The sequence below is a fragment of the Bufo gargarizans genome, chromosome 11 (genome assembly GCF_014858855.1).
Source record: "Bufo gargarizans isolate SCDJY-AF-19 chromosome 11, ASM1485885v1, whole genome shotgun sequence".
In the NCBI taxonomy this organism is placed as follows: Eukaryota; Metazoa; Chordata; class Amphibia; order Anura; family Bufonidae; genus Bufo; species Bufo gargarizans.
In genome coordinates this window covers 51,523,765-51,550,080 of record NC_058090.1, presented here as the reverse complement: position 1 = coordinate 51,550,080, position 26,316 = coordinate 51,523,765, and the positions used below count along the sequence as shown (strand labels likewise).

General features: G+C 43.0%; 1 protein-coding gene across 4 annotated transcripts in view; it reads right to left on the bottom strand.

Annotated features, from left to right (window-relative positions):
• Positions 1-2,805: 2,805 nt before the first annotated feature.
• ACTN1 (actinin alpha 1) overlaps positions 2,806-26,316 on the bottom strand; it is a 125,238-nt gene continuing 101,727 nt past the window's right edge. For 2 of the 4 annotated variants that reach the window (XM_044272059.1, XM_044272057.1), the window contains exons 10-21: positions 25,921-26,151; positions 23,566-23,713; positions 22,429-22,579; positions 21,395-21,503; positions 19,807-19,947; positions 16,195-16,377; positions 15,435-15,569; positions 15,148-15,327; positions 14,567-14,713; positions 8,005-8,070; positions 4,614-4,772; positions 2,806-3,830 (exon numbers count right to left, since the gene is read on the bottom strand). In XM_044272059.1, the coding sequence (XP_044127994.1) occupies positions 3,672-3,830; positions 4,614-4,772; positions 8,005-8,070; positions 14,567-14,713; positions 15,148-15,327; positions 15,435-15,569; positions 16,195-16,377; positions 19,807-19,947; positions 21,395-21,503; positions 22,429-22,579; positions 23,566-23,713; positions 25,921-26,151 (1,809 nt within the window). In that variant the 3' untranslated portion in view covers positions 2,806-3,671. Of the gene's footprint in view, positions 3,831-4,613; positions 4,773-8,004; positions 8,071-8,389; positions 8,471-14,566; positions 14,714-15,147; positions 15,328-15,434; positions 15,570-16,194; positions 16,378-19,806; positions 19,948-21,394; positions 21,504-22,428; positions 22,580-23,565; positions 23,714-25,920; positions 26,152-26,316 lie in introns of all 4 variants that reach the window. The other 2 variants (XM_044272058.1, XM_044272056.1) reach the window with 2 other exon arrangements.

Here is a 26,316-nt window from a genome sequence, read left to right as displayed (position 1 = left end):
TCAGTACATTACAGAAAATAATGAACTTTATCACAATATGCTAATTTTTTGAGAAGGACCTGTACTATATTTTCTTCTATGTGACCAACACCGGTGGTACATAAAGACAATTTTTATGGACTGCACACAAATGGACACAGCCATTTACTGTACCTACTGAAGGTGGAAACCACCACTAGACAATCACCGCATTGTCACACCCCCACTCTGCACATTTTTGTTACTGTGCACCTCCACCGCTGCGTATTGCAAATCATAATTTCTATTTTTGAGAACCTCATTTTTTTCTACATTTTTAGAACTTCTACCTTCTATTCTCCATTCTTAAACGTACCCTTATAAAAATAAATACATATTTTTTACTATCATATGTGTATATTGCCTCCTTAGCATTACTGATAGATGTAGAGTGCCGGTTTTTCATTTCATACCTTTATTGTCATAAACCGCCTTTCTCATTGGGTGAATCAGTTCAGAACCAGAGCACCTATACATTGTATTGATCAGGTGAGCCACCAATAACCCACCTTCTAGACCATTCAGTGTAGACACAGTGGATGTCTGTGCAGTGTAGTGTGTACTGAGACAGCAGAACACAGCACTAAGAAAAGTAGCTCACAAGAAAGCTTAAACATCAGCTAAAGTAAGGAGGAAAGAATTTGAGCATGCCTGAGTCAGAAAGGGGTGCGAGTAGAAATCCTGTGGAGATAAACTGCTTAAGAAGAATCTTATAGACTCCATAGCATACATTGTCCAGAAAGAAAAAGGCTTCTGGCCCTGGACAAACCTAGGCAGAATCCTTATATACCATAATACATCCTGCAGTAGAACCATAACACTGAGTACAACAATCTGTACAAAAGGTTCAGAGCTTAGTTTGACTTGAAACCATGGGCTGCCCCATGGCTGCATAGTAAGAAAGTGTTCCACCTCTATTTCTGGATGCTTATGCAAAAGTCAGCCATAGAAGTGTAGTGTGAGGAGAATACATCTTGGCATACTGTTACTGCAGTCATGTAACCTGTAAAAACGGTGGAAACTGTACAATGTGTAAGAACTGCCAGTCCCTGCATGCTGAGAACTGTGAAAAGTAAGTCTCGTGTCTATATATAATTATGGATAACCTTATTCTCCAAACTAAGATCCACCCTTTCTCCTCCACCCGTTCCAGTTTGTCATGAATCACAGATTATTTTCTGCAGGTTTCTGCCATGGTTTATATGGATAGAAAATTAAGAAAATTAAGACAAAGCCTAGGGTGTGACTTGCTCCAATGGAATCATAAACATGATTAATTGCATTTCTGTATAGATCTAATATCATTAGAAGATTTCCTTTGGTTTGACATAAGATCAGAACATCCGGAGCATGATGCACCTAATTTATGACAAGGCACATGCCGAATCTTATGGCAGTGCAGGGGAAAATCTAAGACTGGTGTAAAAAGCCGGTCTTAGTAAATCACCCCTATCATTTTTTAGCTGTTTCTGGTAATAGAATAGGAGACCTGTCCCTGTAATATACTACCTTCATTTGTTTTTCTTCTAATGTGTAGGGACAGTGATAGCAAACATTTTTCTAATATTCTTTACTCTGAGAACTTGTACATTTATATGAGAAAACGTGCCCCCAAAATGAGTGTTGCTAAGGCATGACTGTCTACAGAGCAATGCTCACCATGAAGATGTCTGGGGTTAATTCTTTTTCCCCTCCCTGCTGGCTCCTGTACTATGCATATATATTTGCTCTTCTCTCCTGCTATAGTGACACTGATGGCCATTGTTGACAGTGAATAATTCCTCTGTGTCCCCTGCGCTGGGAGATGCAGGGCAGATCATGCAGTGAGCAATGGCTATTGAGGAGGAGAGACAGGGAGTAGCTGATTTATAGTATATACTGTCCCTATATGTTGTAAATCAGCTCCTCCCTGTCTTCTCCTACTCAATATCAAGTGCTCACTGCATGATCTGCCCTTTCATCTCCCAGCGTCAGTGCTGGCCATGCTGATCAGTGTCAATATAGCAGGAGGGAAGAGCAAATATACACGCATAGTACAGATGTTCTTTCCTAGAAACATATAGGAGAAGGGAAGGAAAAAGAATTAACCCCAGCCATCTTCACAGTGAGCGCTGCTCTGTTCTGTGCCTTAGCAACACTCATTTAAAGAGTGTTGCTAAGGGGCATTTCAGGGCAAGTTTTCTCATATAAATGTACATGTTCTCTAAATAAATTGCATTATAAAAATATTCCCCATCATTATCCCTACACAGAAGAAGAAATCAATAAATGGCAGTTACACTATTACATGGGGCGAGGACTGGGACAATTATTAGAAATGAGTGTTACTTATTCCCGATAATTGCTCTGTATAAAAAAGGTGCCACCGATCACTTTTTATACAGCACAGAAAGTCCTAGTCGGCAGCACATCGCCCTGTGTAAGTCGGGATGTGCTGCTGACAAACAAGGAAACTGTATGGGGACAAGCAACAGTAGTAACAATTGTTCAGCCCCATACAGTGGGGAAGGATGAGAACGTTCATCTCTGATCACTGCCCGATCTCTCGCCCCCTGTAAAAGGGCAGAGACAACTGGCAGCCTACAAAGCAGTGATGGGAGAGTAAGGGAACATGTTACTACACCCGAACCGCTTCATAGCTTATGGATCCTTACATGATCACGTGGCATCTGTGTACATAAGCCAAAGTCAATGCAGGTACATACAAAATAATAATTACAAGCAACCAATAGTGTAAACTGTATTATTAAATGTCATTTATTTGAAAGTAACCAATAACACAGAGGATTAAAACTGAAACAAGAATTTCTTTAATAAGGTTTGTGACAAGCAGATATTGAGGACAAGTTATCATCGAAGCTTCATGTCTCAAAACAAACCATGTATAGCAGGGATCTCAAACTGCAGCCCTCCAGCTGTTGCAAAACTACAACTCCCAGCATGCCCGGACAGCCTACAGGTATCAGCCTACAAGGGCATTGTGGGAGTTGTAGTTTTGCAACAGCTGGAGGGCCGCAGTATGAGATGCCTGATGTATAGCAACATTAAAAAGATGCTTATGAGCCGGTGACAGGACGCCGCATTCCTTATATTACATTAAATATTGAAAACATACTTTTTGTTTAGAAAAATATGGTCGCTTTCCATGAGGTTGTATTTCCACCTTGACAAAGTTCACTTTAACTCTTTTTGTCAAAAATTGCATTTGGTGGATGGAAAAAAAAAAAAAAAATGCAGGCTTAACTAAACAGTCATTGCTTCCCTTAGGTGGTAGCAAAAAGAAGACGGGTGAAGGAGCTGGAACCTTCAACTATTCTTGTCAGACAAACTACAAAGAAAGGTTAATTGCTCTTTTGAGTTGGCAGAAAAATACAACTTCAAATTTTTTTTTCTTTTTAACTCTCATAATAAAATATGCATTTAAAGGTCTTTAGTAAAAACTTTATTTGTAAACCATTGCTTTAAAGGTCAAAGATGGTTGCCCTTCCTGCAGCAGCAGAGCGACGGGGGCTCTGAACTCTAGAGGGGTTTAAAGAGTGACTTCATCTTGTGAGCTATGGAGACACAGAAAAGGCGTGAAAGCTGAAACCACATTGCTTACAGGAGTGGTGGACAGTCAGCGCTGCAGTGACATGGAGGTGAGTAAGAAAGAGTTAGAGGTCACTTTCACCGTACAGCGCTGTAGAGAATGACATATAGTCCAGAGCTCCTGGGACGGCATCGTGCCCCATGTAAGGTGCCATCCTGGCGATGCAATACTCTGCTTGGTCTGGAGGAAGTTCCCGGCGCAGCTCGTCAGCAGTAATGTAGTTCTAGAATAAAATATTTAAGAAAAGCTGGTTATTTCCTGGTGGCATCAGCCAATAGACCCTGCTTCTGTTCTGCTCTCTGGCCAAAAGGGTATAGCCTTCCTATAAGTAATGGGTATTACCGGGATTATGCTTTCATGTTATGATCAGTGAGGGTCACACATCTGAGACCTTAACTGATGTCAGAAGGAAGGGGCCGTAGCACTAGTTTAGCATTGCCTGCCGTCACAGTTTTTTGTGCACTGTAGTGCAAGCTGAACTTGGAAATGGAGGCAGTGTTAAGTCAGTCATGTGCCCAGCAGGGTCCCAGCGTTAAGACACCACCACCTATTATAAAGTGTGACTTTCAGGAGACAATGGGGATCTGCTAAGTACCAGACGATCAGGTAAATTCTTGTTGTAGCATATCAATTTGTTTTATGGCTGCATGCTAGATTTTCAAGTTTTCTGCACACTAAGGTACCAGCGATTGCACTGCAAGTTCATCTTAGGGTCCATGTCCGTATGCCCCGCGAAACAGAGCAGGTCGTATTCTTGTCTGCAGCCATGGACAAGAATAGACATTTCTATCACAGGGCTGGGGCCATGTGTGGTCCATAAAATGCGGAACGCACATGGCCAGTGTCCTTGTTTTGTGGATCTGCAAACTGCGGACCACAAAACACTTGCGGATGTGTGAATGGACCCTTAAACAAATTTACTAAATAGTGTGCTGTTTCGGCTGCAAAATAGAATGAAAAGCAGTGAAATAAAAATGAACAGACAATGAGATGAACATATACAGACCTTATCGCCAGCAAGGACTTTGAAAGAAGCCATAACTTGGTCAGCGGTATCTGTGTCTGCGGTTTCACGAGACATGAAGTCAATGAAGGCTTGAAATGTCACTACTCCTAGCCTGTTGGGATCTACAATTGCCATAATGCGGGCAAATTCTGCTTCACCCTAGAAAAGAATGGAAACAGAATTAATATGTAATACAGCCTATAGTAACGTAACCGATTCGCCTATGACCTAAGGGTATGGCCACACGGGTAAAATTTTCCAGCGTGTAAGTTGTGGAGTTGGCTACAACATTCGCCTCAAGCATTGCAAAGGGTGAAATCTGCAGTGGAAATCCGCACAATACATTGACATGCTGTGTATTTAATATCTGCACTGCAATTTATGCAGATTTTTTTTTCAGTGTGTAGATGAGATTTCTTAAAATCTCATCCATATTGCTGTTATTGTAAAATGCTGCAGATCTGCCACCTGAAGACCCAAAGCAAATCCATCCTAAGTGGACATACCCTTAAAAGGGGTTCTGCAGTTTTTTAAAACTGATGATCTATCCTCTGGATAGATCATCAGCATCTGATCGGCGGGGGCCCCGACACCTGGGACCCCTGCCGATCAGCTGTTTGAGAAGGCAGCGGTGCTGGAGGTAGCGCCGCGGCCTTCTCGCTGTTTACCAGAGGCCCAGTGACGTCACGACTAGTATCAATGGCCTGGATGCGGCTAAGCTCCATTCAAGTGAACAGAGCTTAGCCCTGCCTAGGCCACTGATACTAGTTGTGACGTCACTGGGCCAGCAGTAAACAGTGAGAAGGCCGCGGCGCTACTGCCAGCGCCGCTGCCTTCTCAAACAGCTGATCAGCGGGGGTCCCGGAGGTCGAACCCCCGCCGATCAGATGCTGAGGATCTATCCAGAAGATAGATCATCAGTTTTAAAAAACTGCAGAACCCCTTTAAGCTAGCCATACATGATAGCTAAATGCATGTCATACAGATGATCAGTAAAGCTTGGTTCACACGTGACTGAATGGCTGCAGATTTGCCATAGCGGATTTTTGCACTGCAAATATGCAGCGTTGTTCTGTACCAGCAAAGTGGACCAGATTTTAAGAAGTGTCAACCACGTGCTGCGTGCAAAAACCACAGTGTAAATTTACCTGCGGTGCGGATTTGAAATCTGCAGCATGTCAATTTATGATGTGGTTCTTCCCAGAGGATTTCCCCTTTGCAATGAAATTTGCTGGCTTTGAAACTTTTTTGTTTGTGGTTTTCATCATGATTTTTGGGTGGAACCGCTGCAAAAACTGCTGCGGATTTTTCTGCTACAATTTTCGATTCATAGGCATGTACCCTAATACATTCTAAATCAGAATGAATTGGACAATCACAGGCAAAGGTAAACTCCAATTTAAAGGCTGTTTACATGATGCACATCACTTCAGAAGATCAATGGTGAGGGGGAAAAAATCATGGCCTTTTCATTAGACAATGACAATGACTGGGGGACATCTATGGGGGAACTTGTTACTGGCACATTATTAGGGGCATCTATGGGGATACTTGTTACTGGCACATTATTGTGGGGCACTTCTTACTGGCACATTATTTGTGTCACTTTTTACTGGCACATTATTGGGTGGCACTATTGGGGCACTTACTGGCACATTATTGAGGGCATCTACCGAGGCCACAAAGAAGGGGTATTTCATATGGAGGAAGGGGGGAGAGGAACATTATGGGTGTGGGGACATGTTGGGGCACTGTAGGAGCACCATCACTACCATGTGTGCTCTAGCAGAGAATTATTCTTATTGGTGGGACTTTTGGTAGCACTTACTGTGGGTCACCTTGGCACAGTATCCGCTTACCACAATTATTTTTGGGGGACGTTATGTCCCTGGAAGTAAATCAATATTAAAGACGGCCCTGGTAATAACAGAAATATGTGCTGAGCCAAATATTCATCTATGAAAAGGACAGGATTCCTCCTCTCATTATGAACCCCTGTACCTCACAAAGATCTGACAGCTGTTACCTGGAGTAAGAGAACATGATTAGGCCTCATGCACCCGATCATATATTTGGTCCCTGTGACGTAACATGAATTCAAAAGATTTGAGAATGAATAAGCAGGCTATGTGAATAAATAGATTTACTAAGTGTGATTAAATATACAGTAACACAAACAAATCACATACAGAATAATAAAAAGTAAATAAACATCGATAGCCTAAATATATATTTAATCACATTTAGTAAATATATTTATTCACATAGCCTGCGTAAGCTTATTCATTCTCAAATCTTTTGAATTCACGTTACAGTCTGCATCTGATCCACATTTTTTGTGCATCTGAAACGGACATGCTCATTTCAATAGAACCACAAAAAGTGCTGTCCATATACGTAGGTTTGTTCTGCTATCCCATAAAAAAGATAGAACGTGTTCAATTCCTGTCCGTTTTGAGGACAACAGGCATTTTTAACATAGGGTGGGACGTGCTGAACAGGAAAACGCAGGAGGCGCATAGCCAGTATCCATGTTTTAAGGATCCAGAATTTGTGGACCCCAAAACTTATACGGTCATGTGCATGAGGACTTCTAGACAGCAGATAAACCAATAGATAGTCAGATAAACCAACACACAGAACTAATTACTGAGAATCTAAGGGTAAGACCATATTTATGTTAGGGCATCCTGGTACTCTGTTCCAGTACAAAAAAAGCTAAGTGCCCAAATTCCCGTATCCAGCATAGCTGGACACCGCGGATTCCTTTTCACTGAAATGGGATCCGGATACTGGAGAAATACTGCAGATATGTGTATTCTGCTCCCCTGCCAGACCAGAGTATCAGAATGCCCTAAGACAAATATGGACGAAGCCTTAAGGCACGTTTATGCAGCGCCGATAAGCATACAATTGCCTTCTCGTCAGTGGAGGTGAAGAGCTGCAGTTACATGCTGCCATCACTTTCAATGTATTGGGATGAGCAATGGCTATGGCTATTGATCGTCCTCACACAAATTAATTATTTCTGGGCAGCAGATCCCTATTCACAGCGCACGATCTGCTGCCCAGGAACAACTATTGATGTGTCCGCACCACAGAACATTTCACCTGATGAACGACTGTTTTGCTCGTTCATCGGATGATTTGCGGCACCTTTACACGGGCAGATTATTGGGAATGAGCATTGTTAGCAACGTTTGCTCCCGATAATCTGCCCGGCAATTGGGCAGTGTAAATGCAGCATTATTCCCACTGACGGTAAACAGCAGGGACCAGGCAGAATATATGAAGTGTTCGCACTTTTTTTAAAAGCCAAGAAAAAAAGACCAATACGGGTAAAACATTCCAGATGAGTTCTATCACAGTCAACTATGAGGGTTTACTTTACCATGTTGTAACCCATGGAGATAAGACAGGCTCGGAAATCATCACTATCCAGCATACCAGTCTTCTTCTGCAAGGTAGACGTGAAGGAAAGGACAGAATACAGGAGAGAGTAATGCAGATCAGAAGCAGGACAGTCCGGAAGGAAAACCAACAGCAGGAATACACATTCATATTAATTCATTTATAGGAAACCAGTTTCAAAGGAGTTTTGAAGATGAAATGAAGAGGAATTAGTGGAAATGTTCAAGACGGGAGAAGACATAACACACAAACATCAAGAAAAAAAAGATATTATTTCTTCTCAAATGGCAGTAAACCAACACAAGTCCATGGTGCCTGGGGAGGAAAATGGGCATGTTATTCAATAATCTGCCATTTTTCAGTACCTGAGGATCGTTTCCAATATCGTAACCCAAGCTGATGAGGCAGGCCTTAAATTCCTCTGGGCCAAGTGTGCCGGTGTGGTCCTTGTTACAGTAAGTGATAGTTCAGGTGTCCAGGGCATGCCATGCCAAGTGGTGGGTGACAGGGTGAAAGCGTAGGGGTAAGGAAGACCGAGAGGGTGGGTGGTGAATTCAGGGTCATGCAGGGTAAGCAGAGGAAGACATGCATGGGGCAGAGGAGAGAAAAAAAGAACACTGTTAATATTACTATTTGTGCTGAGGATGCCATTTGAACAGTGACTTATTTAAGGTTCATGCGCATGGTGTACATTCATCCCCACATACACAGCGCGGCTTTTCACTGTGCATTACAACACGTGGTCATTGAAGGCAACACACAGAACAGTTCTATTTTACAGCAAATAAGATGGGAACATGTACTCATGTATGCACCATTACCCTGTCCTGATGACCTTTGTGCAGCTATAGTAAACCAGCCTCGACCCCACACCCTCCACCACGGTCCACAGCTTCTGTGCTAAAGAGACGGATTGTGACCTTTAGGCTTGTTTCACATGAGCGCATTGGTAGGCGTCCATAATACGGATCCACAAGAAGGACATATTACAGATTTAATTGCATCAGTAGGTCATCAGTATATCAGGATCAGGTCTCCTGCACATGGCCATATGCGTTTTGTAGTCCGCAAACATGGACCCTGGCCATGTGCATGCCGCCATTTTCTTTTTTCCTTCTACAGAAATATCCTATCATTGTCTGCAAAATGGAAACGTATACCATGTGTTCTATTTGTTTTCCATGGGACTACGGCACAGACTTATGGTGTGCTGAATACGGATCAGATGCGATACAAAAATACGGTAGTTACTGATGGGCTGTCTTATAGACAGAAACGTAAGGCTGACACTTAGGAAAATGGCCGCAATGCAGATGAAATAGTGATGACATACTGATACAATATGGATGACACGCAGATGCAGCTGTATTTGAATGACTCTCCATAGAACAGATAAAAGTAGTGCACGCTGCGTTTTTTTTAAAAATATGCACGTACTTTATACGGACAGAAAAAACATATGGGATACCGATGCAAAATACACTCATGTGAAAGAAGCCTTAGGCACAACCTTGTCACTTTTTGGCATCGTTTTTACATTTCTGACCAATGAGTATTACGACACATATTACATACCAACAGTCCTACAAATTTCTAAAACTATTTTCTAAAAAAATATGCCTGCTTCCACCTGATATCAGAGAATTAAACGATGGCTGAGAGGAAATGGGGGTGTCAGAGCTAGCTGATCCTGAGCCTAAAAAAAGAACTGCTTCTACAATGTAAGTCAGATCCTTATCTGTTCTGTGCGCTACGGAGCTGAAAACAAACATAGTGAGAAGTAAGGGAAAGCACGTCACAGCAGTACAGTGCTGGCAGAAGGGAGACACCCCTGCTTCTGAGTGAAATGCATCTAGCTGTGCAGCTGAAACAGGGAATCCCAAACATAACTGTTCCTTAAAGGGGTTGTCCAGGTTCAGAGCTGAACCTGGACATACCTCCATTTTCACCCAGGCAGCCCCCCTGACATGAGCATCGGAGCAGTTCATGCTCCGATGCTCTCCTTTGCCCTGCGCTAAATCACGCAGGGCAAAGGCATTTTTCTGAGTTCCGGTGACATACCGGGCTCTCTATGGGGCTGACAGGCAGCCCGGTGACGTCACCGGCACTGATGGGCGGGATTTGGCTCTGCCCTAGCCAGTAAAAGGGCTAGGGCAGAGCTAAAGCCCGCCCCTCAGAGCCGGTGACGTCACCGAACACACTGCTGGGCGGAAGTTACCGCCCGGCAGTGTGTTATTGAAAACACAAGAGCCTGTGCCCTGCGCGATCTAGCGCAGGGCACTGGAGCGCATCGGAGCATGAGATGCTCCGATGCCAGGCTCAGGAGGGCTGCCGGGGTGAAAATAAGGGTATGTCCGGGTTCAGCTCTGAACCCGGACAACCCCTTTAATAGTTATGATTGTACAAAGAAGCACAGCCAATATGAACATTTTGAAAACGCAGGTACACTTTAACCATTTACAAAAAGCTCTAACGTGCAGTCATTATAGGGTATACGTCACCCATCTCTTTGTTACAACACCTTTAACGTGCGCCGTACTTTCTATGTGAAATGAGTTGCGTTTCAGTAAAATATAATTATGTATAGAAGCCACGCTCTCTCCTGTACTTGCCTGCACTCTTTCTAAACTTTCCAGGGCTTCAGAAGGAGGAGAAATAGGCTTTTACTTTAATTACATGGTAGCAAAATAACTAGGAATGATTCACTACTCATCTTCAACCCAAATAAGCAAAAAGATTTCTTATAAGGCAAGAGCTGAAGTTTCCCCGGAGAAACTCTTCAATATAGAAAATACACTGCGGCAAACTAATATAACATTGTTGCAGAGAGAAACAGGGCAGTGCTGTATATGTGCGGTGGCATGCTTGCTGCGCTGCAGACGTGTAGATGCATGCATCCTCATCTGCAAATATCAATGCTTTGAACATTAAGACCCATGCATGCATCCTACAACACAGCCCAGAGTTCCTGCCTGGACAGGCTTGTTAAAAGTGGGGACAAGAGGCCATCCCTAGTGACAACGATTGTTCTATATAGCTACAATCATTTTTACAATGGGCACATCAGTACAATGAGATTGTGCCAAACACAAAGGCTATTCAAAGGTCGGCACTGCACACTAATATAAGAGCCGCTATCAATTCATTCAGATAAGACACTTGTGGGAGTCTGCAATATTGTAGGTGGTGCTCAGCAGGTATAGATAAAGTCTTTCATGATGCTAGCTCAGTTGAAAAGTCAGATTCTGACTTCTAGGTAGCCACTTCCACAAGGTGGCGCTAGCAAGATGGCTTTCTTTTCTTAGGAGATATCCCTTTGCATATTCGTTTCTCAAGGAGCATTGCCAATAAGTCTTCATATCATGAAGTACTTCGAATAAGTCTCCATGCAGGGCAGGTCTCTATAACCCCTTCCCGACCGCCCCACGTGAATTTACGTTGGTGGTCAGACATTTAAAAATGGCACCCACTCGTGAGTGGAGCAGGCACCTGGGACTAATGTATATGATCGACGTCATCATACATTTAACCACTCAGATGTTGTGGTCAAATGTGACCATGGTATCTGGGAAGTTAAAGAATGGGAGTGTACGAGGATCAGGGGAGGATCCCATTGGTGAGAATCAGGGGAGCCGGATGTAGTGTGCGGCAGACTCCGTACTCAGGAGTGGTACACTGTACTCAGGGCTAACGATTTGGAGGCTGTGAGAAAAGCAATCTAATGATTGCTCGCTATAATTCCCTAGGGGAACTATTAAAAAGCGTAAAAGTAAAGAAAAAAAAAAAAAAAAAAAAAAAAAAAAAAAGTCTTCAAAATTAAAAAAAATATATATAAATCTAAAAATCAACACACTTTGCCCAAAATAAAAAGAAAAATACATAAATAAATAAACATCATGGGCATTGCCGTGTGCGAGAATGCTCGTACTATTAAAATATAAAAATATTTATCCCATATGGCAAACTGTGAAATGGAACAAAAAAAACCCCCTCAAAATGGCCAATTTGCAGTTTTTTGGTCGCTTCGCCTCCCACAAAAAATGAATAAAAAAACTGATCAAAAAGTCATACAAACTCTAGAATGGTTTCAATGAAAAGAACAGATCACCACGCAAAAAATTAGCCCTCACACAGCTCCGTACACAAAAAATAAATAAACACGTTATGGGGTCAGAATATGGCAATGCAAAGAAAAAAATTAGCTTATTTGTTTTTTTTTTTACAAAGTTTTTCAATTTTTTCAGTATTAAAATGCATGAAAAACTGAACATATGTGGTATCGTTGTAATGCTACAGAGAATACAAGTAACAGGTCAGTTTTACCACCTAGGAAATGGTGCAAATACCACATAAAACTGTGGCGGAATGGTGTTTTTTTTATAATTCCACCCAGTTTAGATATTTTTTTTCCTGCTTTCCACCACATTGTATTCAACCGTAAATGGTGCCATTAGAAAGTGCTTCTTGTCCCCGCAAAAGACAAGCCCTCATACAGCTATGTGAATGAAAAAATAAAAAAAGTTATGGTTTTAGGAGGGCTGATGAGCCCATCATCTGAGGGCTCATGTGTAGCTTTTATCTCTGATCTTCTGACTCATTATTGCTCAATTCTTAACAAACTGATAAGAATGTGATTTAAAGAGTACCTTTCATCGGTCCAAACATTGTAAGATAACTATCAGGCTGTGTAGAGCGGCGCCCTGGGATCTCACTGCACTTACTATTATTCTGGGGCGCCGCTCCGTTCTCCCGCTATGTCCCCCAGTATTTTCGCTGACTTGGTAACACTGGGAGGAGCCTGCCCTTTGTCTCCTGGGCATCTCCTTCTCCCTGGCTGTAGCGCTGTCCAATCGCAGCGCAGAGCTCACAGACTGGGAGAAAAAAACCTCCAAGACTGTGAGCTCTGCGCTGCGATTGGACAGCGCTACAGCCAGGGAGAAGGAGACGCCCAGGAAAAAAAGGGCAGGCTCCTCCCAGTGTTACCAAGTCAGCGAAAATACCGGGGGACATAGCGGGAGAATGGAGCGGCGCCCCAAAATAATAGTAAGTGCAGTGAGATCCCGGGGCGCCGCTCTACACAGCCTGATAGTTATCTTACAATGTTTGGACCGATGAAAGGTCCTCTTTAAATCAGAGGTAAGAGCTACACATGAGCTTCAGATGACAGCTTGCAAACAGACCGATTTTTAACACCTGTAGTGCAGAAACAGCTGAACATTTTTAATAAAAAATAATTTTTAGCCCAAAATAAATAAAATGCATCAAAAAAAATAAAAATAAATACCCCCGAAGGTGCACATAGCCTTTAATTATTTTGTTGCTTGTTTATACATTTATTCTTTTAAACAAACTACAATTAAAAACAGTAAATATATAACCAGGAGCCGCCTGTCCAACGTGCACCACGTGCACCTGTTCCCGGCACAGAGCCATACGCTGTGCTGTTTGCTGGAACTAGTAGGTCACCTGAGGAGAACGCTATAGTTCAGTCAAAACGCATTGGCACATTGATTACAGTACCAGCCACTTATACTGCTCCTGGGATCAAGACAGTCTTACCATTCCTTATTCATAGGACTGTCTCCACGGCTCCGAGTAGGGAGACTCTAGGGGGATTACTCTGTTCACCTGGACAACCAGATCAGGTGTAGGGTATTTAGGGATTGCTAGAGGCAGCCAGGTGATCCCATCTGGTGGTTTTATGGGCACGACAGCCACATTCTACTATTTCTGTATACTGTTTATTTTGTATGTTATGTGACTGATTTATTATAGGTAATTTGGGGGCTTAAGATTTATCAATATAAATAAAAAATTAAGTTTTTGAATATTGTTTTTTTTCCAGTAGAGGCATGCTCCTGGTTGTAGATTTACTGCAGTACCTTAGACAATACTGTTTGAAACACATCATCAAATGCATGCCACCACTGATCATGGTTGTCTATAGCTCCAATATTAAAACTAGAAGTATATGTTGAATGTTAACGTTCTTTTATAGAGGTGAAAATAACAGCAATAACATGGCACAAAAACCTTTAATATGCGCACGTCCTGCTGTTATAGGCACTATGAGCCATGTAGGCGAATCCAGTTGTACTGAATATATTTACAGCAATACTGGGAAAATACCCCGCCCGACCAGCAGCGTCACAATTATTCCGTTTAAGGGTACCTGCACACAGATGCGGGTTGCAAAACAAAAAGTCAGCGCGTTTCTGCGCCAAGTCTGCATGTGTTACTTGCGGATTTTAATGTGTTTTTACCATGAACTCACCCTTTGCAATGCAAAGGGTGAAATCTGCACGAACGAGCGACATGTTGCAGGTGAATTACGCAGTGATAAAAAAAAAAGCAACGTGTGAATGAGATTTCTCACATCTCGCTCTGTTTGCTGGTACTGTATTACGCTGCATTCTTTTCTGCGTGAAAATCCGTACTGTGCGCAGGTAGCCGAAAAGCACCTCTATAAAGGAATGTTCTCCCTTGATCAGACTGTCATGCTGACTATGACGCAGTATGCTTACTGAGCCATGTGTTCTTACCCGGTCAAAGTGGTTGAAAGAGTTCCTAAATTCATTCATCTGCTCCTGGCTGATGCCTTTGGCGTCTCGTGTCAGAATCTGGTTTTCTACCTCATTGATGGTTCTGGCAATGGTGGTGAGGAGCTGCTCCCATCCCACGCGGATGTGCTAGAGTAGAGAATATACATAATATTACGTATAGTGGAGGCGATGGCTGAGAGGAACCTTTAAATATGTTGATTAAGTCTCACTATATACTCATCTAATTGCCCTGAATATACAGTGTACCTGCAATAGAGGAAGATCACGTCCTATAGGGCCCAGGGGGAGGGGGACACAAAGAACTTGCTTTTCCCTTCCCTGTGTGCCCTTAGGGGGAGCAAGTTCAACCCCATGAGATCTGTGTACGCCCCTGGAAACATCCATTAAATAAGTGTGCCATAATGCTATTTGGGCCTTTTTTTTTTCTTTACCCAGACCAGAAAAACCTCAGGTTCATAATTCATGTAATATCTTAATACAATTTGAACACTAAAATTACATTGCGCAACCATTTATGTGATTTACCGTATGTCATTTTGGGTATAAAGAAGCGGACTTACCTCCATGGTGTAATTGGTGTGCTTGTTATCAAATATAAGTGCCTCCTGTATCTGCTGGTGGTCACCTTCTAACTGGTCTATCTTTGGTTTGTAGTTGACAATACTCTTCTCATACTGTCGCAAATGATTGATCTGATCTTCCAGAGTGCCATGCATTTCTATAGAAATGCGCCCAATCTCCTGCAGGTAACAAACCACATAAAACAAACACATATAGAACATTATATATGGTCAGTCATGAAAAAGATCCATATTTTGTAGGTGGCCGAAGTTCGTTGACTCCGTACCTGCATTTTTGTCTGTATCCATGGACCGATGACATTGGCCTGTGCTGCAAACTGCTTCCGCAGCCGCTCGTTCTGCTGCTGCCGCGCATGTTCCTCTATTAAGGCTTGATCTCTTCGGGGAACCAGTTGTCTTACCTGCACATATTAATTAGATAATTTTTGGAGCAAAAATTAGTTACATGCGTTTTGTTTAACAAAGAGTTTTTTGGGCCTACCTAAAGGTCTCACCCCAGACATTGGTGCAATATCGGTAGGATATGCCACCAATTGTCAGATGGGCGCAGGTTCCAGAGGTAGAACCCGAACCTATCTCCAGAACAGGACTCCCAAAGTGAATGGACGTCCGGAAAAAAAAAAATATATATATAAAAAATTAAGGAATTATTTAGTATAAAATACATTTCCTTACACTAAATAAATCCTATTATTACACATCCAAACAACTGTAATAACCTGAATAATTCATTTTAATATAAAAAGACAAAAATAGCATTTTTCTATATTTGTGCAGACCAAAAAAATTACAGAAATTGCAGCAGCACAAAAAATGTACAATTTGTCCAGCGTATAACAAAACCACAGCTATCCCAATAAAAAAAAAAAAAAAAAACAACGTATCTGCTGAAACATGGAGCCAAAATGAAAAAATTTAGTAGCGCCTGATCAAGATCCAAACTGGCTTGTCGTTAAGGAATCAATTTTTGACTGGCAAAAATATACCGTAAATGACATCATTTAGAATGAAGTAAAATAAACTCACATGGTCCCACTTGTTGTTAATTTCTTGCGGTGAGATAGTGGAGTAGGGGTTGGTTCCAGCCATGTTGACATGGTATGTCTGAGCCATCTTCGAAATCTCATTATGTATTCCAAGGATTGCTTGCCGTTCCTTATCAGCTTCTGGAAGGGTCGCCTTGAACTGTTCATGTGCCATGCTCAATCCCTGGATGGGAAGGTGATCAATTAGTTTTATAGTTTTTCTTTACCACAGGGTTAGAGAGGGAACGGTGCAGTGAATGAATCCTACTGACATAACAGATGGTACGGTGGATAAATAAATGGTGGCACCTTTAAAGGCTCAATAGTGCAGCCATCCATGTATATTAGACAAATGTTCATTCAACTTGAGTCTAATGTGTATAGCCAGCTTAAAGGGCTCGTCGGGCAGGAAAAAAAATTTTTTTTTTCAGAAAAGGGCATACCAAGTGAAAAAATAAAAATAAAATAAGCATTACTTGCCCTGCCCTTCCAAGACCTGGCCTACACTTCCTAGTCCTGCCTACTCCCTCAGCTCCGGTAATCACTGGCTGCGGTCACTGAATGGCTGATTGGGCTTTTCCCATGTTGAGATAACCCAAGGAGTGGCGACCACCAGTGACCGGGTAAGCGTTGTAATGACACCAGCAGAGGATTGGCGAGTCGAGTAATACGTATTTTACTTTTAATAAATTTTGCCCCTTTAAAAAAAAAAAAAAAGTTGCCCTTACAGACAACCCTGTTTTACAAGGAAAGTGCCTGAGATGTCTACAAGCGCCCTACTTTCATCTGCTGTTGCACAGTGGATATCTTTAGCATCAACTGGAATGAATATTACAAAAAGTACCGTACTCCATGTGCTTACACGCTTTGTAATTCTATTATGCATTAGTCAGGAAGCCCTTTAAATATGATAAAACAGTTTTGAGAATATTCTGTTGAGTTTACTCGATAAGTAGCACTCCCAACGTGGAGCCAGCCACAGACTGTCAGACGCTATATGGTTGCAGCTTACAGCAGTAGCCATCTGGCCAATAATATATTACATTACTGCATGCAATGAGCAGCTTACAGTCTTACCATCGTATGTTATTTTTGAACCGGAAACAATAGGGGTCTCTGGAAATATATGAAAGGGGAGACAATGTGCAGGAAGCTGATAATATTGCACCGGTGGAAGAAAATTGGAGAAGCAAAGGAAATAGTGGCGAGTAAAAAAAAAAAAAAAGAATATTGAGATATTAATGGGAGAATAAGAAGAAGCGGCATATAAGGAGGGAATCATATTAGCTAAGGGGGTTGGCCAGCAAGAAGCCATAGAACGCTAGAAATGGCCTAAATGTAGTAGCAGTTACCTAGTAGATCCAGCATTGCTGTATTTAAGGATCAGCAACCTCCAGCACTCCAGCTGATGTGAAACTACAACTCCCAGCATGCTGTGTTCACCTCTACGGGAATTCTGATAAAAGTCAAGAAAGTGTGCATGCTGGGAGTGCCGGCGTTTGCTGATCCCTGCTGTAGCAGTTCTCCCTGACCTGGGTTTCTTTACCTGGCTGCAGCAAGGATGTTGTGTCAACAATACATGACTGCTGCAGTCAATCACAGGCCTCAGCAGCACACCACTGACACAGTAATTGGCTGCAGCAGTAACATGTTTTTTTGCTGAAATGGGACAACGCCTTTAAGAGGGTTGCTTACCCCCTGTGGACCTTTTCTGCAGACTCCCAGCGTGATCAAACCCGTAATCCCCACTGCTGCATTCTGCCTCCATCGTTCCCTTGTGGGTTCTGCAGGTTCCAAGTCTCCCCGTATCCAGATGGCCGCTGCAGCCAATGACTAGCCTCAGTGGTGACGTATCACCCATGTATCACGTCAACCTGTGACATGACCAGATGTTGACGAAGGGAGATCCAGGACCTGCAGTGCCGGCGGGGCAAAGAAGTGGCAGGGATCAGGCAAGTATGATTTCCACCGCAGGTCCTGCCACCCTGGGGGGGCCTGCAGAAAAGGTCCCCAGGGGTGAACAAGCCCTTTAAGTTCACATTTATGTGAAATGCACGGTAATTGGCAGTTCCATTTCTAGACTGTGACAATTTAATAATATGTTATCATGCTTAGCATTTGAACACCAGGGAGCCTCTTATGTGTTTCAGATGGATGAATGCACACAGTAATGTAAACTTACTGAGCAAATAAAACGAATGGAAGAGGTGACATTACTGATATGATGGGGAGCATTTATAAACACTTGCCGAAAGGAAAAATGCTACATTTCTTACTAATCGCTAAATTCAATTCATTTCTTCAGCGGGAAAAAAACCCAGCTGGAATCCCGTTGGTTTCTGCCGGGACCTCATTATGTGCCTTTCAGTTTTTATAATCATCTGCAGATGACGATAACCTTCTTTTACAGGACTTTGGACTCAGAGACGCTCTTTGCTGCAAGAGTCCACTTAAAGGCGTATTCCCGTTATAGAAAGTTCTCCCCTATCCACGGGAAATCGGATAACCATCACGGTCGGCTATCTCTCTCTGTGTGCTTTTCGGACCAGCTGCTCTGTCCATTTCAGGGGATGCTCCATGGGGTAGAGGGCCACTGTTCTCGTGATTGGCGAGGGTCCCAATGGTAGGACCCCCACCAATCTAATAGTCATTACCTATCCTGTGGATAGGGGATAACTTTCTATAACCGGAATACCCGTTTAAATGCTTCATGGAGCTTCCAGCAGAAGGACCCTTTTATTTTTGACACCCTTAAAGGGATATTCCAATCTCACTATGGGCCCCCTCTCTGATCTTGGATGCCACAGCCAGAAGTGGTCAGAGCTATGGGAACAGCCAATTGAGCTGTGCTACACCGTTTCCATTACAAGTGAATGGGAGTTATGGGAACAGCATAGCACAGCCTGCTCAGCTGTTCCGTACCTCCAACCACCTCTGGCTGCAGCATCAAGACAGGATGAGGCTGGTAGGAAGCCCATACTGAAACGGGAGTAGCCCCTTTAAAGATAAACATGGTTGTGTTCTAAAAACAGTGCCACACCTGTCCGCAGGTTGTGTGTGGTACTGCAGCTCAGTCTCATTCACTTCAATGGAGCTAAGCTGTGATACCAGACAACCATGGACAAGCGTGAACCTGTTTTTGCAACAAAGCAACCATGTTTTTCTATGAACCCCATTCATTTGAAAATGGGTGTTCCAATTGGACAGCAACTTTAAAGTTTTTTTCCACATTTACGCCATCGAGGGTCTATCCGTGGCCAAGCGCCACACCTTCTTCACTATTTAAGGTCCATTCACACGTCCGTATGCGTTTTGCGGATCTGCAAATTGCGGACAAGAATAGGACATGTTCTATTTTTTTTGGCGGAACGGAAGTGCGGATGTGGACAGCACATTCCGGCCCCATTGAAAATGAATGGGTCCGCACCTGTTCCGCAAAATTGCGTAACGGATGCGGACCCATTTTGCGGACGTGTGAACAGACCCTTACTCTGCACACTGTCTACTTAGTGGCAGCAGTGAAGGGTATTGCAGCTTTGTTCCATTCACGTGTCCAGGTCCATCTGCATACTTTAATATTGGACTTTATTCTGTGGCCTAACATGGGGCATACCTGGATCTCCTCAATGGTATGAACAATAAAGGTGTCCTGCAGGTCTTCCATGGCTCCTTCCATCCAGTTGTTAAATGGCGCAGCTCTTTTGGCATACTCCAGGTAAAGCTGATCAATGGTTTCCAACAGCTTCTCTGTTCTCTGTGTTATGAGGAGACAATAAAACCATTATATACAGATATCAAATAGCAAAATTAAAGGTGAATTACACTAGTCATAAAGGAACCATCCTGAAATACGTTTTCATATTTTCCACAAGAATAAAGCACTGGTGTCTATACGTGATCTGTAAATTACAATAAAACGTCCTACATTACAACCATAAGTGTACGTCCACACGAGATGTAAATCTGTGTATCTTCAGCAACGTTTACATCAAATTTACGGCAAATTCCGTTCCCCGCAGATTTTCTCCTATGCACTGGTTGGATGAGCACGCACCAGTACGCATATCTCATCCCCTTTGCTGCTATTGTAAAATGCTGCAGATTCTGCTGCAGAGTATGTGCCTTGTGTGGAAGTAGGCTAAATGCATGTTCACAAGGTGGACTTTGCAGAGGCCTCTGCTGTGTTTTTTTACTTTGAATGCCACGGACCCACTCGAGGTTTAGGGCTCTTTCACACTTGCGTTTTCCGGATCTGTCGTGTACTCCATTTGCCGGAAGTGCCCGCCGGATCCGTAACACCGCAAGTGAACTGAAAGCATTTGAAGACGGATCCGATCTTCAAAATGCGTTCAGTGTTACTATGGCAGCCAGGACGCTATTAAAGTCCTGGTTGCCATAGTAGTAGTGGGGAGTATTATACTTACCGTCCGTGCGGCTCCCGGGGCGCTCCAGAATGACATCAGAGCGCCCCATGCGCATGGATGACGTGATCCATGCGATCTCGTCATCCATGCGCGTGGGGCGCCCTGACGTCACTCTGAAGCGCCCCGGGAGCCACACGGACGGTAAGTATACTGCTCCCCCGCTCCCCACTACACTTTACCATGGCAAACAGGACTTTAGCGTCCCGGCAGCCATGGTAACCATTCAGAAAAAGCTAAACGTCGGTAATGTGCCGAAACGACGTTTAGCTTAAGGCCGGATTAATGCCTTTCAATAGGCATTAATTCCGGATCCGGCCTTGCGGCAAGTCTTCAGGATTTTTGGCCGGAGCAAAAAGCGCAGCATACTGCGGTATTTTCTCCGGCCAAAAAACGTTCCGGTCCTGAACTGAAGACATCCTGATGCATCCTGAACGGATTTCTCTCCATTCAGAATGCATTAGGATAAAACTGATCAGGATTCTTCCGGCATAGAGCCCCGACGACGGAACTCTATGCCGGAAAAGAACAACGCAAGTGCGAAAGAGCCCTTAGCCGCACTGAATGGAGCGAAACCATCATGCGACACCCACTGCAGCTTCCAGAGGCACCTGTCTGGTCATGTTCCTTCTTGGCATGGTTACTTATTTATATTTTGCAGTGCCAAAATTCCAGCGACAAAGATGCCATGTAAACGGGCCCTAAACAGTGGCATACAGCAGGAACATTTTGTTCTTTTACTAAAATCTAGTGTTCTGGAAAGATATACAGGTTTCCTACCTCCAAAGCCTCTCTACGTTTCTGGGTGAGTACACCAAGGTTATCCCACTGGTCACAGATTTTTTGGCACCTAGCATTCACACTCGGAGAGTCGTAGTAATCCAGCTCGCTACATGAAAACAAATGAGGCAGAGTTCAGCGAACACGAAAAGAAAATCAATGTGTCAAATGCAACATCAAACCACATGGGCCCCAGTACAAGCGAGCCGACACGCTGAGAAGATGACTTGGACTGTTTATTGACTTTTCCATTGACATATTTCTCGTCTGCTACAACAATTCAATGATGAATTACCCTATAAATTCAGTGCCTCGTCAGCGCCTCAATTATTATAGAATATAATCTGGCATCAGGGTGAAATGCAGTGTCTGGAACAGGTGCCCTGCTCCTTCTTCTCCCAGCCTGTGATGCTCGCTGAAAACATCTGGTTTGACACTTCTGCATCCAATAACTGGCCACGGCGGTGCCCGCATCCCCTTGCATCATGTGACCATTTGTCACGACGTGAGGGGAGCCAGTCACCACCGCGGCCATTGATTGACTGCAAGATGTTTACAGTGAGGGTGCGCAGCGGAGCCTCACAGGCCAGAAGGAGAAGAATCGGGGAGCCAGCGCAGGGTAGCAGGTTAGTAAGCTTTCCTCCAAAGGTCTGGCCAAGTGAGGTTCACGTACATGGGCACCAACTTATGTAGAAAGAGAATTAAGACAATATACATGGAAGCCTATAAATGTGGCACATGGGCAGTACACAGAATATTGCACTGTAAGCTATCAATACCCACCTAAACCATTTGTATACCCTTACTACAGAGAGTACATGTAAATTATCATCCAAGGTCCAGCCTACTCCATGCCTTCTATGAGGGGGAAGCTAGCATTTCTGGGCTCCAAAGCTAATAAATAGTATAAAAAGCATATAAATAAATAGTGACTGGGTCATTGATTAACAGGATAATGGGTACATGTACTTGCACATGCTTCATAACGTCTACAAAGAAGGGCGGTAAAATAATAAAAGATGTGCCAGACATACTTGAGTTCCTGGGCAATGGCTGCTATCTGCTCCACTCGGTCTTGATGAGCTGCCAAATCGCTTTCAAAGGCCTCATGTTTCTTCAGCAAAGCCTTGATTTCTGACAGACTTGCCGTTTCATAGTCTTTTTTCTGCAGCATATTTTCCTTTCCTGTTGAGAAAGCAGAGGATTGTAAGCGCTAGGACTGGAACATACAGTATAATGACGGATATGGGGCAACCCGTGCTTCTTCTCCTGCTGGGAACCCCTAAACAATCCCATCTTTACAGTAAATATGATGGCTCTTCGGAGGAACCGCTATCCAGACAAAGGAAACCCAGGTTTCTACAGAGCACGGGATGGTTCCTCGCTCTGTCAACCCCTACATGGCCTGGAGTGCTCCCTTCAAGTACCAAATAGGAGCTTCTTCAACAGCTACCATGTGTATGAACCTACTATACAACTGAGATGCTGCAGAACTTCCTGAATAGCATGACCAACCAACCAATCCAGGGCATACAGAAAGCTAGATCTCCCTTACTTCTACAAGAGAGGTTCTGCAGCAGCTGTATGTTATACTAATAATGATAGAGAATATTAGAAGTCTGTGGAGTTCTGTGCCTGCATGTCTGTACTCTGCCCGATTCTTAAATCCTTCTATATGAACATTTAGAGATAAATACATGAAAAGGTTATGCTGCTTTTTAAAAAATGTCCAACACAAGGATGTAAGGGACTGTATATCAGTGATGGCAAACCTTTTACAGACCCATTGCCCAAACTGCAACCCAAAACCCACATATGTATCGCAAACACGGCAATTTAACCTGAATACTACAGTCCAATACAGTATATCTTCTATTTATCATTTAGGTAGAATAGCCGGCCTACATTCAATGTGCTGCTCATAGTGCGCCCTGTGATTGGCAGGAAAAGTCTAAGGCATATCGGTACACCGTAGCATATCGGTGCCCAGAGAGAGGGCTCCGAGTGCCGCCTCTGGACCCGTGCCATGGGTTTGTCACCACTGTTCTAGATGTATCCTCTACATTACTGTGTAGTAAACTAATCCAGCACGTAGGGAATACTGAACAATCCTGGGAACAACTAGTGACAAGTCAGCTCTGGGACAGGTAGCATGAGAGCGATCATATTACCGTCAGTCCAAGCCTCATGAATGGAAGCCTTTTGACGAAACTTTTCAGCCAAGTGGTCTAGTCTTTCCAACCTCCGGATCTCATTCAGCATCCACTCCTCGTAGCCCTTCTCTGCATGCTCCAAACCACCCCATGCATTGTTGATATCCTGGGAAGGAATCGAGAAACATTATCAATCTTGTAGCTACAGAACAAAGTCACTGAAATGAGAAGAGCGGCAAATGAAAGAAAGTCGTATGCTGGACAGTCATACGTCCAATTTATTTCAGGAAGAACTGGTAGGACAGGAGAACATAGTGACTAATAACCCAATCGTTGCATTGCTCCAAAAAGTGATGAGGGTGGAATTGTTTCTTTACAGGTGGTCGTCATTACGAGACATTGGTAATACTTTTACGTTTTTCCAGTGTCCCTAGCCAAAGTCATACTGAGGTTTACTTTTGCTTTGCCTAATTACCTATATTGAGAGCAATGGCGCTATTATAGGGAATCTGTTAGCACAGGGTTCCTCAACTCCGGTCCTCACGGCCCACCTGTGGGTCAAGTTTTCCGGATTTCCTTAGTATTCAGCAGGTGTTATAATTAGTGCCTATGCATCAGATCTTACCATATTCTGTGGGATATCCTCAAATCATGACTGGTAGGTGTGCCCTGAGGACTGGAGTTGGGGAACACTGTGTTAGCAGATACCACAGTATTATACGAAGAGCACTGTCAGATTCCTTCCGTTCTGCCGATTCAAATGTTTCCGCCCCCATCCAGATCTGCGATTCCGCTGTATAAAAATCACGTCTCTTCCGAGCTTTTTGGTGCAATGAGGGTGGCACCCTTGCACCTTGTCAAACCTATAGCTCTGCCCTGTATCGTGAATAGCACCCCCTCCCTCATGTTCTCTCGCCTAGCCCTGTGTTTTTGCGTGGGCACAGTCGCTTTGGAAATTGGCACATGCGCAGTACAGCCATGGGGATTAACAGGGCTGAAGTTATCTGTACTGTGCAGCTCTGTGACGCACCACTGATAGGTCAGTGTATCATCATGCTGGAAAGCCCCTTTAAAGAGGGTTCTCGAAATTGATAATTGCGGCTGCCAATTCCCTTTACTTATCCTCCACTATATAACCCTGCAGCAATCACAAATGGAACATGAGTTATATAAATCTGTACTGGTATTTTATGGCATGCAGTGAAAGGGAACACCACTTATGTTTACCTATGGCAGTGAATTTTTACCGGCCTGTCAAACAAGCAGGAGTTTATAGAAACCGGAAGCAAACAGAAAACGCTACCTTTGAACCACATATTTATAACATTTCATGGTATAAACTGAAATAAAATATTTTATACTGCTTCGCTTCATGTATCTTTTGAGATTCATACTATTTCCTTCTCCAATCATGCCTAAAGCTAAATCCAAAACGGCTTTGGTTTTCTTAGAAAAAAGATATAGGTTTTGTGAAAAACCCGATTTGATACGATGGCAGAGTGAAACAAAAGGGTTCTCCGCTTTCAAGGGTGAAAAGCAAATAATAATAATAATAATAATAATAATAATAATATTAAATAAGAATAATAAATAAATACGAGTAAAACAAAAAATAAAAGGGGTACATTTATCATTCCTCTATGCCACAAATTTGGCATTACAAAGCTGCCAAACCCAGTTTTGTGACTTATTCAATGCCACTGCGACTAGATTTAGTTGCAATTCGCATTTTTCCATCACCCTTGACAGTTTTTTGTTTTTTTTTTAAAGTATGTGGTGACGGCAGATCCATTGGCCCCAGAACATTTATCATCATTTATGCCAGAAATTGACAAAAATGATGATGAAAATCTACGCCAGCTAAGAGCCGACAGAGATTTCAATTCAGCGCACGGACTGCTGGAGGAGGCATTTCATTTTTGACGACGCCTGCGCCTCATCATATATTAAATGCCTTCTCCGGCAGCACAGGGCCCATCAAGACCAGCATAGCACGTGCCAGTTTTGATAAATCGAGGCCAAAGTTTTTTTTTAAAATAAACTGAACTTTATGCATAAGTGCAAATCATGAGATTCTTAAAAAGTAAAATTCTGCATTAATTATGGCTGTAAAACTGCAAACATACACAAAAAACTATCAATCCACATAAAGCTCATCTAAAAAAAAAAAACTTCTCATGCTCCGCATAATTACTTCTCTCGTGTTTGTGCAGTAGAATACAGCAGTTTTCTATACAATTTATATATTTAATTACATAAAGAAATCAGGAAAACATCAAAAATGTATAAGGTTATCGGCTCCATTCACTCGCTGCATGCAAGACATATACATCTGCACCACTTTCCATTGACTTCCATAGTGTCAGTACTCACCGAGACCATCTTCCCCTCGGACGGCATGAAGGCTGGCCGGTTGCTAAGCCTCAGTTTAGTCTGAAGAGTGTTAAAGTTGATCTCTAACTGGCACTTCTCTTGGACCTTAGGGGGCTTGTGAAGACGTCTATAATCTCTGAAGTCCTCGAGCTTCTGTTGCATGGCCTGCATAGTGTTTTCAGGTGCACGGTTCTCCAGCCAAGGAATGGTCCGTCGGATCCATTCTAAAAGCTACAAGAACAGAAAGATGATCATACGTCATATACTGCATATATATTATTACATCCGCTCGTTCCCTTCATTCATTATCAAGTGCACTACCCATAGTTATGTAATGTGTTTCCAAATGATATTTCTGCTTTTAACTTCCCACTTTCCGAAAAATATACATTTTCA